Raw genomic sequence first — 16,144 nt, 5'->3', positions numbered from 1 at the left:
AGGACTGCGAGACCCCTCTGGCCAAACCCCCGCACGCAGGCAGACATGGTGTCAAAGAGCTGAGCTGTGGTATACTCAGAAAAGTGGGCATGGGGGTTTGGTATTACACGTTTGAAAGATTTCATGCAAAAAAAGACTGTGATCCACAGAAAACACATTGTTTCAAAATACAGGGTGAAATACAGTTCAGTTCAGTTGATAACACTGTGTCTCAGAGTTAGTTTTAGTTCACTTTTGTTTTGGTTGTGCCGTATAACTGTAAGTATCCTTTTCCCGCATTGTGAATGTCATTTCGAAACATGTCAATTACTGTAAATACTGCGGTATAAGAATCTTTAAGGGGGGCAAACACACAGGGCATAAGGCCCATAAAAGAATTATCTTTGTATTTATGACACTGAATCAGACATGCAGTGAATGATATTGCTGTATCTGCTGTACGAGAAGGTGTGTCTTTGATAAAAGACGGGCAGATTTGTTTATTTAGTTCATATTCCGGGGCATATACAGTACATCTGCCTCCGTCTTTGTGACAAATACGGTTTCGACATCACTGTTAAGAGTGATAGAGGAATCAATGACAGAGTCTTGGGTGGATCATGGGAAAAAATGTTGGCAGAGGTTGCGGCATCATATCAAAAAAACCTCCAAACTGACAACGCTAAGTGACACAGAGCTGAGAGAAAGAGCAGGGTTTTGAGAAGCCAACAACTTCATGAAATCACCTTGCATTTTTTTACCAACTGCGACATATTTGCCATTCAGTGCCGATCTAATGCTAGTTTAACAGCCTGCAGGTACTATGGATGGACTGTGCTCTGCCTTACCCTGCTCCCTCCTGAAGGCACACTTGTGTAAAAACTGAACAGGTTGTTCGACATACCGCATTTCTCTCTGCCCGGGATGAAATTAACAAAAGACCAACTATCCAAAACTGAAAAATACTGTACACAACACATCATGAAATGTCTGTCCTGCGTTGCTAACGCTGTTTTTGTGACTGAGGCAATAATTTGCTAAACTTGCGCAGACAGGAGGCGAATCTACACATCCTCCTTCGCTCTGCTGACTTGTGGTGTTTCATCCATTGTTCCCTCCATCATATTACAAACACGCAGTGCCGTGCTTCAACAGGTGCTCAGAGAATACATCCACCCTGAAAATAGCGCCGACCTCTTTTAACACCTCTGCAGTTAACTTGAATCATGCCTGACATGAGGAGACATGTGCCCTGAAATACTGAATAGTATGAAACATTCATCCTTCCTGCGCAAAAGAATGGAAGCTAAAATAGAAACTTAAGAGGCTGGTTATGAGTTGGTGTCAGAAGACCTCATCTCTGTGAACGGCATGGATGGTATCACAGTTTACAAGGCTCAAAAGATACTTACTTGACTGTAACTCTTGTGGATAAATCCTGAAGATCTCCGGGGTGAAAGAGCTGTGCTTCTTTTAGTCCGAGCTTCCCGCAGGCCTTGAGGAAGACGTTAAGGTTGTCCTGGACAAAGAACAGAGCAAGGATGAGGGTTGTCCACCTTCAGAGGCAAAGAATAATCACTGAAGAATTCTCTGGCAAGGACACAGCCTACAACTCATTGCTTCCAAAGTTCATATCACCAGAGAATAGAGACGGACGGGGAGGAGCATGTGTGGAGCAAGTCAGTAGTGACCCAGTGCAGAACACACACAAACACACATGCAGGGGGGGAGCGGCTGCGTGACAGGAGCTGACTGACAGCAGCAAAGCTACCTGTGGGCTGGGTAAGGGTGGGGACAAAGCCAAAACCAGGAAGGATGACATCAGAGTTTTGCACAAGTTCCACCCAACCGGCCATGCGAGTGCAAAGCTGACACACACAGGAGCACATTGCCTGCTGTCGTCCTCTTCTTCTCACACCCTGAAACTGTCCCCTCCCCTCCCTGCCAAGCCCTTTACTCGAGAATACCTGTGGAATCTGTGGGGTGGTGGAGTATTTTGGAGACATTTGGTTGCTATGAAACATGAGGTGGTGTGATTGAAACTGACAAATATTTCCCGGAGGCAACTCACGAGGACATGGGAGTGGAAGGACGGTTTCTCATTCTCCTTCCTCCTTATTTCATATCAGATTAAAAAATATATATATATATACAGTATACTGTATGTGCACATGATTTATCTGATCTGAAAGTGCAGTGTAAGATAGCTAAAATACATGTTGCTCTATGAATATACACACATCTCTTGCATTTCAAACAAATCTTAACCACAGTAGCACCATTCCTCTTTGGGGTTATGACTTTTCCAGTTGTAATCCCGTCAGTCTTGTTTATAAGTCTGCACTTCCCATTGGGACAGCATTGCTTAAGAGGGTTTCATGTAATGACACATGGTTTCAACATGGGCTGGAATGATTAAGGGGTAGCTTGTTCTAAATTTAAATGGCAAACATGCTTATTAGCAAATGGTAGGAGAGAGCTGACCTCTCAGTGCAGGCTTCTCTTGCTGACAGCTTTGCTTGTCCCTTGACAGCACTTTGAAGGGCCCTACAGGTCACTGTGGGCCCCCACAGGTCAAGGATCAAACACCCCTTCCTTTACATGGAGGCAACGGGGGTCGCTGTTTATTCATTACAGTAAGGAGTTTCTCATCTCCTGCTTTGTCTTGTTAATAAACAATGATAATGTACTCTTCCATACTGAAACAGAACAGTACTGAGCAACTGACTTAATTACATTGCAAATTAAAAGAATGTGAGAACTTCCCTCTCATCATAGTTCATGTGTAGCCTACATTTTACAGTGACACTGAATTTTTATCATTCTCATACTCTCTCTCTTCCTCTCTTACTCATTCAACTTATTGAATGAGTACAGCATGTACAGTCAGAAATATCAAAGTATATACGACTGCTGCTTATGTGACATCTTACCTTCCTGGCCTTACCATTAATTAACATGCTGAGGGCAGTTAATTAATAAGACAGCAGTAACAACATTACATGTCTTTAAGTGCAATTACTCTGCATGTTAGATATGATTATAGACTGACCCGGCTGTTTGACAAACTATGCAACTGTTGCTTTAAAGGAACTACTTGTAAGTTTTACTATTGCTATATAGCCAGCGTTAGCATCCACAGCTGTTTTCTTACCAGTCTTGCCAAGAGCTTCAGCCACTGTTGCATTTACAATACAAGAGGTTATAATATGCCCTCTGAGCAGCACTATTTCTTCAAGGCAGACTGGAAGCTACAGTGACTCGGGATCGGAAAGTGCCAAGATTGTCCAGCTGGACCAGGGCTAGCTGGCTAGCATGCCAACTTCAGTGGAAGAAAAGAAGTGATAGAAATAGAAGCAAAACAAGTTAACACAGCTGGAGATAGCACTTGGCAAGTAAATGAAGGAAGTTTGTTGCTAAACATTTCTTCTAGACTGGTAAGTAAAAAGCTGTTAATGCTAATGTTGGCTATGTAGCAATGGCAAAACTTACAAATAGTTCCTTTATACGAAATTGTTGGTATCTTTGTAAAGTAGGTTCTCGCTACTTTCTCAACCAAAATATACAGTGATACCAACATATCTGCAATGAGATAACGTCAGCTAATGTATCAGCCCAGCAGATTCATTGGTCCAGATCTAGATACGCTTTCAATCTTCTAACAGATGCAATCCATAAAAGACTGTGGAGCTTTGTTGATGATATGTAGATGATTATCTCAAGAAGCATTTCCCACATAAGGCCCTGGGTTTCTCCTTGTAAAGCAAAACCTCACCTTGAGCCAATGTAATAAAACCAAATATAAAAGGATAATTAATTTCACTTGGTTATGAATGTCATTTCACCTCAAAGAGCATTACGAACTAACTAAAAGCCCCCCTAACAGTCAGTCCCTGAACATGCAGAGATAATGATGTTGAAAGAATGTTATGCTGACTTGTGCCTGCACATAATCCTGCTAAATATGCTGTACCCATCCAGCAGTCTCTAATCCTCTCATGCAGACTTGAGGACCCCGATTAAAGCACTTAACACCAAGAACGGAAAGATCTTACTCATAAGGTGACTGATTTGATATAAAAGGATCTTCGTTCTTACTGGTCGCATTGTGGTCACTCTATTTCTTCCACCACATTCTTTGTCTAAGATAGGCATACTCTACAATTACCCTCAACTGACCCCTAGCAACAAGCAAAGCTATGGTTAAAATATCAGGCTACACATTTTCAAATCCTGTCACAATAAACTGAGAAGAGATGGAATACTTGAAATGTTGCCTCCCCTGAAACCGGCCCAGTAAAGGACCCTCTCGTCCTGACAGTCAGATCCTGTCATAACATGCACCCATACAACACAAACACAGTAACAAAACATGGTAAAATGCCTGTCATTGCACAGATGATTACACAGACCTTTAGGTGAGTAAAGACTCCCTCAGGGTCATTGAAGCTATTTATCTCCTCCCACTGCTACCTCAACTCACCAAGGAGTTGGTATATGTGGGAACGTCCAGCACCATCTCAATTACAGTGTATTTACAGTGGGCAGAGGCAGATGGAGTAACCTTTAACTCTGTCGCTCTGGCTTAAGCCCAGTGGGCCTCAACTGCAGCCCTCCAGCTTATGTACCGGCTTCCTGCCCAGCACTGGTTAAAAGCAGAACCAGGACCGAACCAGGTTGCCATGACTGAAACCCACAGCTCACAGAGTGATCAACAACGGGCAGAGAAGTGTGCTGACATGGGAAACATTCCCTTGGACACAAGTGAAGCCAAAGAATAGGCCCTGGATCTGGAGCCAATGTTGCTAAATATTCCGCAAAACCAGATTTCCGTTTTTTTTTCCTCTTTTCCCTCACTGGGCTTTTTATTCTGCTGGAGCTGAAGCCTGGTATGGATTTGGAGTGCTGAAATCTTTCAGATAGCAAAACAAAAACCACAGTGGTGAGGTAGAAAATGTTCATATCTGAGTGTTAATGAGCCATGTTTGCAAGGACCCTTTCATTCAGCAGTGATTAAAGTCATTCTGTATTTTGCTTTTCTTTTTTTTTTTTCTCCACTGCATTTTCCTTCCCTGTGCCTTTTTGGAAATTTGGATACTAGGAGAGTAGAATTTTTCCAGTTCTGTTCTTCTCGGACAACCCCCAGTGGAGACAAGCAGCATACAATAAGATAGCCCCTATGTAGTAATCCGCATCATATGCTGACAAATGTCTAAACATATACATTAAGTGGTTGAATTACGTTTCAGAAAACACAGCTAAATCCCTCATTCCCCAGGTCATCTGTATTTATAGAGATGAGACACAGAGGACCGAGCAATCTTAACGGCACTACTTGACTGCTTTGGGAGAAAAGCTATTCTCACAGCACAGCGAGAGTGAGCTAGGTTTGTTTGGAGAGCTCTCCACTTCTCTCCATGTGGTTGGCAGAAACTGATAGCCACAGGCCAACCAGGAGCCTTCACATTTGCGGGAGAATTTATGATCAAGTGGTTTAAGGTTTGTGTCCAAGTCTTGGAAATACCACACCAGTGCTACTGATGTAGGAGATACTTTACCTCATTACCTCAGCAGGTGCCCAGACTGTTATATTACCAACAGTCCAAAACAAACTGGCAGGAAATTTGATTTATGTCATAACACAGATATGATGGTACAGTGTTTTGCACTGAAAATACTATGTTTACTGTTTACATATAGCCTAAGTGCCAGCCTGTTTCTCCTACCGCCAACTTTGTCATTGTCTTTCCAAACATGTTGAGTGTTACTGATCCCACCGACACACACTCCCTGGGTTAGGGTTGGGGTTCTCTATAATTCCTCCAGACAGCTGGACTCAATTACTCCCACAAGAGAGAGCTTTGTGAGGGATGGGTTTAAGGTAGGGTTTTCAACCCTCTACTTCCCGAGAACTTGTATGTTGACACTCCCAAAACATTTATTTCAACTGAGTCACTGTGGCCCCAAATGTCTGGGCCACAAGCTGCTTAAAGTTGGAGATAGTGCCAGGCATGGAAAGGTAAAAAAAAAAACTTGATTCAATAACATTGAAATCAACCAAACTCTTCTGACTTCCCATCACTCAATCAGAAACCTGATTATCATACCAGTACAAAGACTTTTTGTTCTAAATACCTTTGATTGAACACAGCCTCAAGCAAAGCAGACATTATATTTCTGGTGCGCTCAAATGCCGCCGGTGGCCTTTCAAGCCGCTCCACGTTCACTGAACTTATTAGTGTGGATGGATATGAGGCTCGACAAGCCAGTGAAGCAAACACCTCTCTCTCACAGGCAGCTGTGTCTCAGACCTGTCACCAGTCAGCTCAACTGCTGCATCTTTCTCTGCTTGCTCTTTCACACACCTGCTCCACTACAGACGTTACCTGAACATGAACGCAACGGTGATAAGAGACAAAACTGTGCACAGAGAAAACTAGGATGAGCTGTTGAGGCTATGTGTTAAGATACCTTTTAAACTACATGTACATGCAATGTCCTATGTCTGACATTAAGGCTTAATTAAAAAAAAAAAAAAGTCAACTTACCAGGCCAGCAATGGGTGTGGGCAGCCTGTTAACCCTCTTTATAATACCAGGCTTGATCTTGTTGATCAGACTGTGAGCAGAAGAAAGAGAGAGGACATCAGGGAAAGGAAGGGGGTAATTGAAAGCACTTGGTCATTGGCTAGACAGGTCTAACTAGCAAGGAACGAACAAAAAGTGTTGCAAAGCCTCTGTGTTGTGTGTTTATGACTCGGTTTAATGGTGGCCACCTGGTTTCAGTTTAGTAAATGGCCAGTGCTGCACCATGATGTAAACAGACTGAGTCCTCTGCTCCTAAAATACACCCTCCTCTACTGAAACAACCCCAAGCAAACCTTGAATCACCACATACTGTATATGGTCAGAAAAAATGTCATGATTTCTAATAGGTGACAATGCATTCTTGATTTCATTCAGAAGGATATTGAAAGGGATTCTTAGGACGAAAAAGAAAAAAAAATCCTAAATTTCCATAATAATAACAAAAACAAAAAAATAAATAAATAAAATAAAGACACAGATCTTTTACTAAAGTAAGAGTAATACCACACCAAAAAAGATGATCTGCTACAGGTACAAGAAAAACACTCATAAGTAAAATTACAAATGAATTAGCAGCAAAATAGCCTCAGTATAAGGCTGCAACTAATTCTTAGTTTTATTATTGATTTATTTGCTGATTATTTTCTTGGACTATAAAATAAAAATAAAAAAAAGTCTCAATTTTCTAGAGCTCAAGATGCCATCAAAACCCCAATGATATTCAATTTACTATAATGTAGCAATTTCTCCCATGTCAGAAGCTGAAACAATCAAATGTATTTTCAAAAGAATTTTTGCTTGAAAAATGATTGATTTTTGATTATCAAAATAATTGCCAATTTATTTTCTGTAGATCAACTAATAGATTCATCGACTTTCAGCTGTAATTCAAAGCATTAAAATGACCTATGACATATATTATGCGGTTGCTATTACAGATGCGCTAACATGTAAACAGCATGTAATGATGTACCTGGTCAAGGTGGAGGTAATGGGATTACTTTATGTGCCGCTGGGTGGTTAAATCTACTGAATAACAATGCAAAATACAGTACAAGTTGATATATGTTTTACATATGTTTTATACATAAAAATCATAATCTGTCAAGTAGAAAAGAAGTGCAACTGTAGCACCCTTTGCTTATTTTGAGTCCAAATAATTTGTTAAGGCAAGTGTTTTGTGCAGCTGTCTCAGCAGACAGAGGGTGGAGGGTGGAGGGGGTTGGGGGTGGTGGAGGACATAAGACTGCACAGGCTAGCAGGACATGTGAAGAAAGAATGCAAAAAGGCATTTGGGTTCAAGTTAGTCATTCAGCAGTGAAACAACAGAAAGCTGTAATAATATCATAATATAATATACACTGCAAGCTAAGTGGGATATAATCAAAGGCGCGTCCCACGCTAAATTCCTTGCCAAATAGTTGTGATAAGTTAACCACAACACAATGGGAATGGAAGCGGATTGTTGAGGTGAAAGCGATGTAATCTCTGTTTTCCTCTTCCTCACGCTGAGAAAACATGAACAGCTCTCTGAATGAAAGTGTCTCTGTTGTTCTCAGAGAGAGAGAGAGAGAGAGAGGGAGAGGGAGAGAGAGAGAGAGAGAGCAAAGAGTGGAGTCAGGCTCAAATCAGCAGAATGAGGGGATTCTTCTCTGAACCATTGCCAATAGAGGTTTGGAAGATTCTCCATGGGCTGCTGGTAATTACAGCTTCCTGCTGATTCGTGCAAATCACATCACTGTGTCCATCTAACACTGCTGCCCACATACAAATGTATAAGGGGACATGATGCTAACCTTCTTTCTCACACATACACACACATCCCTGATCTGAGAAAAGCCATAACACCACAACTCTTAGAAGAGCAGTTGGTGAATCAATGAGAAAGCCAGCGCTGCAAAGATAAATTTGTTCCTCTAACTCATCAAGACTCTTGATGCACCCAAGCTAATGAGAAAGCAGGGTGCCCCGACTCTCCGATGTGGTTTCAGCTGGAAGATTTCCATTCACTACACGGCTTTTCACAGCTCTCATTAGAGTGAAGATGGTAATCTGCCTGTCCACAGATTTGTAACATCTGTCAAACAGACAGCACAACTCCTCTTGAAATAGATCACACTTTATATTCTCAAACAAGCACAGACCACAGAGGGCAGATCTGACACTGGAAATATCAAAACAGCTACATAATACAGCCTCTATTGTGCTGTCTTGAAACACTGGCTCACTTTGTACGGCTGAAACAAACAAACATTGACCCGGCAGGGGGTCTGCCTGGGAAATATCAGTGACACTTACATTGGAGCGCAGACCTGGAGGAGAGCAGAGGGCTTCCGTATGAATGAGTGGCTTAAGAGAGGTGCCTGGGAAAAGCAGGGTACTTACTCACACAGCAGAACGCCATTCTCCAGCGCTGATCGGAAGTCGTTGTTCCCAAATTTTTTCTTGGTTACTGCCTGGAAAGAAAGGGATACAAAAACAGTGAGCAAAATGGCAAGGAGGGCTGGGTGAGGAGAGGAGGCGGGGGTTTGTGTGCGTGTGGTGTGGTTGGGAGGCTGGAGAAGAAAGGTAGGATGTTGAGAACAGTAGAAGAGGAAGTAAGAGGTATTTCCTCCTCAGTTCCTACGGTGTCTCTGGAACAGAGTTGAGCACAACCCTTCAGGTATTCCTCAGGATCTCAGGAGTGGCTTCGGGTCCTTCTCACTTTAACGCTAAAAGCCGCTGGTACACGGGAGGGCTGTGCTAAAACTGTGCTGGAGCCAGGCTGCCCAAGCCGCAAGGCTATGGTAGCATCTGGAGTGCTGGAGGAACACAGCGCTGTGTTATAGCCTCATGCCTTTCCCATGATCTCAAACCACCACTGCAGGAACACCAAGAGCCATTATGCAGGCAAACATACAAACACTGCATGCATGACGTGCAGCTGTACACACTTAAACACACGCATATATACAGTGCACGCACAAATTCAAACAATATCTTTGATTGTGAACATAACACTTGTCTGTACATTTTAACATCTACAATCTGTATACGTTTATTTACATATACAACCTGTATTTCCACTAAAAGGCAATAATAGGGTTGTCTTTTGTTTTCATGTGAAACTGCACCTTTGTTGTGGGATATCAAATTCATGCTGATGGGCCGTCCTTAAGAGAGCTTCCTGTTGTGTTTTGTTGGAATGTTTCCACCATCAACTTCTTGACCAATCAGCGCCTGAGCTACTGAATCCAGCGCACATGGCTACATTAGGCAATGATTAGAGTACAGTGTGCTTCTATCAGTTCTGAACAATCCTTTATATTTCTGATTTTACGGAATGTCACAAGTTGTGCATCTGATTGAGCATCAAAATACATAATTATAGATAATTACGGATGGACGTACAGGATTTCTGCATAGTAAGTGGAGTAGTTTATGAGTAAATATCAAAAAAATGATCCTAAATGTCTCATCCTGCAGTGTCTAGAAAACTTTTAAAAAACATCCTGGATCTGGATCTTTACCAAACACTGCTGACTTGTCTCTTGGCCCACAGCCCCGACTCCCCCAAAATATTTCACGTCAATCAGTTTTTGAGATATTCTGCTAAACTATCCACTAACAGTCAAACAAACAAACTGGGCTGAAAATGGGACCTCCTCTGCAGAGGTTGTAATCACACTGGCAGCCTCACTTTTGTTGTTGCAGAATAAGTTCTGTAACAGCTGATGAAACTCAAAACAAAGGTAGAGTAGAGATTTGATAATATGTAACACACACAGACACACACACGCACGCACGCACATACGTACGCACGCACACAAACAAAGCAAAACGAGTTGGACGGGTTGTGCCAACAAAATTGGTCAAATGCTACTTGCTTCAGGGTTTTTGTGCCTTTTCCTTTCGGGGGAAAAGGCACAAAAGCTGGGACAATTGCTGACATAGCTAAGTACAACCCGTCACTTATAAAGAGAACAGGAGAAACTGGAGCAATAGGAAAGATTGAGGGGAAGACACTATCATTATTTTCAAAGTACACCTCACAGCACACCCTGAGTAACCTGAGATGGGCACGGCCTCAAATACCCATCATGCCAAGAGAATTACACAATGTTGTAATACATGAATAAGATTAAAGCCTTGACACAACAGTTGTCAGTCTTTCGGTACAATGCGCAATGTAATCGAGCTATTGTTGGGAAATATTTTTTTTTCTTTACAAAACATACCAAGTTCTTGACCTACTCCTCCTTCCTTACCAAAAATACAATCATAACCAGACACAGAAAAAACACAAAACAGGAATACAGACAGACACACAAAGCTCAGCACAAACACACACACACACAGACACACACACACACACACACACACACACAAACACACACACACACACACACACTCTCACACAGAGCAAACAGGCTTTACAGTACAGTGTGTTGTCAGTCAGGCACTGCAGTTGGCATATGAAATCCTGACCCCTACTGTTCCATGCACGCGGGGGCAGCAGCTGCGATTCACAAACCATACAGGTGGAACAGGACACAATGAGTTTCTCTTTTACGAAAAAGGCGTTTGTTGCTTTGACGTCTTTTTTTTTTCCTTCACACTAATTGAAGTGACGTCAGCCAAACAGAGTGAATGGGTTGATTAAGATATTATCTCCTTGTCCAAGTGTGTAAGTTGGGACCCACCCTGGCACTAAGCCGGCTGTAACAGAATACTTTTCTCCTCTCTATCCTCAACATTAGAGGTATTAACTCCCCTCAGATACAGCCTGCTGTGCCCCCTTTCTCTCTCTCTCTCTCTCTCTCTCTCTCTCTCTCTCTCTCTCTCTCTCTCTCCTGTTGAACCTGCCATGCGGGATAACAACTCTAATCTGCAGCAACATACTGCTGCTCCGATTTAAGAGGGAGATTTAAGGCAGGCAGGAGCAGAGATTTCAAAAACAGCTTGCCTTCCTGCGAACCCACCCTCGCTCCCCTCAAGAATGTGCTGCTGAACGTGATGAGGAACTAAGTCCCATGATAACCCCCCCCCCACATACACACACACACACACACACACACACACACACACACACACACACACACACACACATTAATGTTGGTGCCCAGAGTTCATTATGGGTTCTTAGAGTGTTCTGGTACATGTGTGAAATTAATTATTATTATTGCAGTGAACCAAGAATGGGGTCTTGGTAGAAGACAAATAATCGGAGGAATTGAGGAGTCTCTTTGGGTCCATGACCACAGCTATTGTTTATTCATGCCGGGCACTGAGGCAAATCAGTATTCAAGGTTTGTGCGGATACAGGCCCCCCCCCCAATTTAATTGTTCCTAAATCATCTGAGGGCAACGCGGACATTATCCAAATATTTCAGGGTTCTGACTCAAGACAAATATACCACTACGGAAGCCATTAGTACCGACACCATCAACGTATCGGAATAATAAAACTACACTGACATGTAACTGTAACTGAACAGTTTCTTGTGTGAGGTCCTGCTTCCCGTGAGTATGTCCGAATGCATGAGGCCAGGTTTCTAATTGCTCTCTATGAAAACAGTCAAATAAAAACCCTGAACGGCGCTACAGTGAGGTGACTAATGATTGGCCCAGGCACACAGCTCCTGGTATGAAAAACAACACTGTAACATAGGTCAAGGAAAGCACGTCATGAGTGCTGTTGGCACGGCTGCAGGACCACCGCAAGTTACTCAATGGAAGAGAGGGAAATTTAAGGGGGAAAAAAAAGGCTTTGGTCATGGATGGAAATATCCATTTTGTGTTTTTTACAGCTTTAATCAAATTTAACTGAAGTGACAAAAAAAAGTACATTTTCTCGCTTACCCCTCGTGGCGTCTCGCCATGCAGATGGTTTTAGTTTTATTTTGAGGTTTTGAGATATTCATCTCCGAGATTATTTTCTACAATGGAGGTGAAGGGAATTTGTGGAGATCGGAGGACTGAACATATATTTAAACATGTTTTGAAATTCTAAAAACTTTTTGTGATGTAGACTTGTTGCTTTGCTCTGTTTTATATCATTGTAAATTGAATATCTTTGGGTTTTGGACTGCTGGTTGAACAAAACAAAACCATTTGAAGATGTCACTTCGGTCTGAGATATTAAAATGGGCTTTTTTTTTCATTTACTGAAAACAATTCTTAGAAAATAATCGATAGATTCATCAATATTGAACATAACTGTTAGCTGCAGCCCTAAATGCAAACATGTGCAGTATCAGTTAAATGTGGTATCATGTTATCATGTTTCAGGAACAAGATACACAAAAACCACAAGGAATCACAGAGTTGGTTCAGTGTTACAAACAACAGACACACACGGGATTGTGTTACCTGTGATTGGCTGCGTTGTTCCATAATATGTGAGGAACACAATATCGCCCTTTTCAACTGGCCGACACACAAACACAGGGGAGGAAAATCAAAACTGGAGCTGACATCTTATACAGATGACAGCCTGTGCTGTTACATGGCCTTCGCCCAGACCAATGGCTGAAGTGCAGCTCTGCCTAAAACCTGTTTTAAGAGGTATTCTAAGTATTCTGGGCAACACCTTATTCTTGCCCATCGTAACCAAAACAGAAAAACTGGTAAGATGTGTCTGACACTGTTACCAGAAATACCATCAGTGAAACCGTATGGAGCACGTTCACAGACTTATCAGAATCTAATAAATAAGTACGTATTATATTATTAATTGCAAACTAACTTCATTATTATTCATAACAGACTGTGTTTGTGTTTACAGACAGCCATATACATGATCTTTGTGACCCTGCAAGTTGCATAAACACTGCCACTTGTTCTTGATTGTCATAACAGTCACACTTGAAGCCTTTCTATTCAATTAACAAGGACCTCTATTATTCCTGTAGTCGTAGGATGCAGCGCCCTGTGCTGACAGGCCGCCAGCTCCGAGGGGGCTATGTTCACAGCCATGGCAGCTAATGCAGGAATGTGTCCATGTGACAGGCTCCAGACCATTTAGTCTAGTTTTTTAACAACACCGCCAACCTCACCATGCACACATGCCTCTGTTTAAAGTGCTGTGAAGCCAAGCAGCTTGTTAATCATTCAGTGGCAGAATCCACAAAACTTTCTCTTTGAAGGGAAACCGTTCGCCTCGTGCCAGAACTTGGTCTCTGATTGCTCTTGTATTTCCTCTGTAGCAAAGACTTCTCATACGTTTACTGTTAATGCGACAGCTCCACGTCCATATACTGTACCTTCACCTGTTCAGCTCTCTGCGCACTCTCCCTGATCTTCCTGCCCCTGCCTGAGATCATGCCCCCACCACAGTCCACGAGCTGAGCCACTACAATGGGCCAGTGTGCGAGTGTGAGAGACACTGATGTCACATCGAAAGCATTCAGATTCACCCCTCATGAAATTAGAACAATATTTGTTTAGTTACAGCCATGCAGCAGCCCCACGCCACCCTGCTGGGAAGAGAATTTGTGAGATGAGGAGGCAGAAGAAGAAAATTGTACAGAGAAAAGAAAGAATTAGAGTCTGACTGGAGGTTGGATGGAAATTTACGATAATCTGACATACTAGAAATAAAAAGGGACTTACTGAAAGAGCTGGTGGTTAGATAGTAATGGGGTTTCTGTGGTGGTAGCTATTTTGCATTTTGACTTTTGCATTAGAAAAGGGGAACATTATGACCATAAAAATAACTTCAGCCTCAGAACAGGAATCACTTGCACAAATTCACAGAAATTGTCAAAAATACATCATATGTGCCAGAGTGTGTGGCTGCTTTTTTAGCTTTTGATTCATCACTGACATACTGTATAAAACAGCAAACTTTTTATTCATTTAATTGTCATAAACTATTTATAAACCCAGAAACTCAGTCATTTTATGGATGAGGGTTGATCTGTACTGACAACAGGTGAGCGGGACAACAGCTCAGGTCACTCATAGAAGTTTCTCTAAAATGCTCTGCTGATATTTGGAGCCTCACTCGAACATTTAAAAAAAATGAGCAGGTCTAGGCAAGATCTAACAATGAAAGGAGCACACAAACAATGATGATGAACAGGGGTCGTCGCCATGTAGCCTACCTGTATTCTGGAGAGAGAGAGAGAGAGAGAGAGAGAGAGAGAGAGGGAGCAGCCAAGAGATTTCTAGTGTCTACAAGTAAAGATTGATCTCACCAGTTATCTGAGACTTGAGGTAAAGGGTGAAACATTCCTCCATACATCCGTTTGTATAGACTGCTATTATCTGGCGCTTGGGGGCAAGCAGCTGAGGAACCTGATCAGCTTTCAGCCATAAACTTCAGTAACAATAATATAACAATAATACCTCTCAATCGGGGATGTAATCAGGTAAAAAACATACAACTTCAGCCCATCTTTTCAGGGTTGACATCAGTGTTTCTTATGTAAACTCACATTAGCCAAATACTCATCATACATATGGATAAAGAAAAACTTCAAAAATAAAAGGAACAGCAGCACAAAATACAACTTTTCTTAATTGCCATGATCACCAGCTATACTAGTTGCATATTATTTCCAGTGTGGTTAGTAATAGTAAAGAATCATGTCAGATAGTTTTTTGTTGTTGTTGTTTTTTTTTACTCACCTCAATCCACCTCTGCGCCTCCAAATAGGCTTCGTCGCAGCTGACGCAGGACTGTTCACGCCACTCCATCACAGAAGCGTATTATTGTCGGAGCTGCACCGTCGGGCCAGATCGGTTCCTAATGGCCCGATGACACAAATGAGAGCCATTTACAAACAAGCAGACACACACATACAATGGGACGCACTTAAAACTGGTCAAGCGGCCAGGTAGAGCGCAGGTGAACTCGTAATCATACTCCTCATTCATGAAATATGCCTCCCTATTGTTCACTTCAATCGGCTCATCAAGGAATGAATGCAAGGTGTAACAGCAACGCATTCCCCCTTTTCTCATCATCTCACAGCGCGACGCTTACCTGTTCTTTCATCCGACACACCTGCGGTTTGTGTTTCTCTCACTCTCCGCTGCGTCCTGCTTCACCTTTACGCAGCGACGACTCTTCAAAGTCGGAAAAACCCCAGGGCTCACCTCGTCTGCTGGGTTGGCACTGACAGGAGAGAGATTTCTTTTTTTTTTTTTCATGAAGTTTAAGCCGCGTTGAGTTGGGAGGGTTTTCCAAAAAAAAAAAGAAGAAAAGAAAAGAAGTGGGGTCCGGGGACCACCCACAGGTTCCTTGAGAGGCTTCCAGGTGAACACAAGCTGTGAGGTTCACTGTTATTTCCCCTCTCTAGGAAGATAACGCTGGAGTCCAGGTTTTCAGCTGCTGCCCCCGAACAGTAGGCGAGATGCACAACAGTGAAATTCTACACCGAATAATAAGCAGCAACTCAGTATTCTCAGACCGCAGTTCAACTCCTCGCTGTAATACATACACAGTTTGGAATCTGCGGTCTGATGATAACTCCACAGATAAATGTCAAGAAGTTTCTGAGTCTCTGCGCAAACTCCTCTACTTGAAGGAGTTCGTCTCTCCTCTTAAGACAAAACCTCTTTCCTGCAGCGCCGCCCAGCGGTGGTCAGCG

General features: G+C 42.5%; 1 protein-coding gene across 11 annotated transcripts in view; it reads right to left on the bottom strand.

Annotated features, from left to right (window-relative positions):
- Positions 1 to 16,009, bottom strand: part of lmo7a (LIM domain 7a) — a 49,581-nt gene extending 33,572 nt beyond the window's left edge. For 5 of the 11 annotated variants that reach the window (XM_087169724.1, XM_087169722.1, XM_087169726.1 and 2 more), the window contains exons 1-5: positions 15,538 to 15,990; positions 15,180 to 15,297; positions 8,952 to 9,022; positions 6,528 to 6,597; positions 1,392 to 1,498 (exon numbers count right to left, since the gene is read on the bottom strand). In XM_087169724.1, coding sequence (XP_087025850.1) covers positions 1,392 to 1,498; positions 6,528 to 6,597; positions 8,952 to 9,022; positions 15,180 to 15,248 — 317 coding nt within the window. In that variant the 5' untranslated portion in view covers positions 15,249 to 15,297; positions 15,538 to 15,990. Of the gene's footprint in view, positions 1 to 1,391; positions 1,499 to 1,750; positions 1,825 to 6,527; positions 6,598 to 8,951; positions 9,023 to 15,179; positions 15,298 to 15,537 lie in introns of those variants that run through there. The other 6 variants (XM_023430693.2, XM_087169727.1, XM_087169728.1 and 3 more) reach the window with 3 other exon arrangements.
- Positions 16,010 to 16,144: the final 135 nt, after the last annotated feature.

This window comes from Seriola lalandi, unplaced genomic scaffold (assembly GCF_002814215.2).
Source record: "Seriola lalandi dorsalis isolate HSWRI2012SDOR001 ecotype SW California unplaced genomic scaffold, Sedor1 jcf7180002054908, whole genome shotgun sequence".
In the NCBI taxonomy this organism is placed as follows: Eukaryota; Metazoa; Chordata; class Actinopteri; order Carangiformes; family Carangidae; genus Seriola; species Seriola lalandi.
This window is presented reverse-complemented; position numbering and strand designations above follow the sequence as displayed.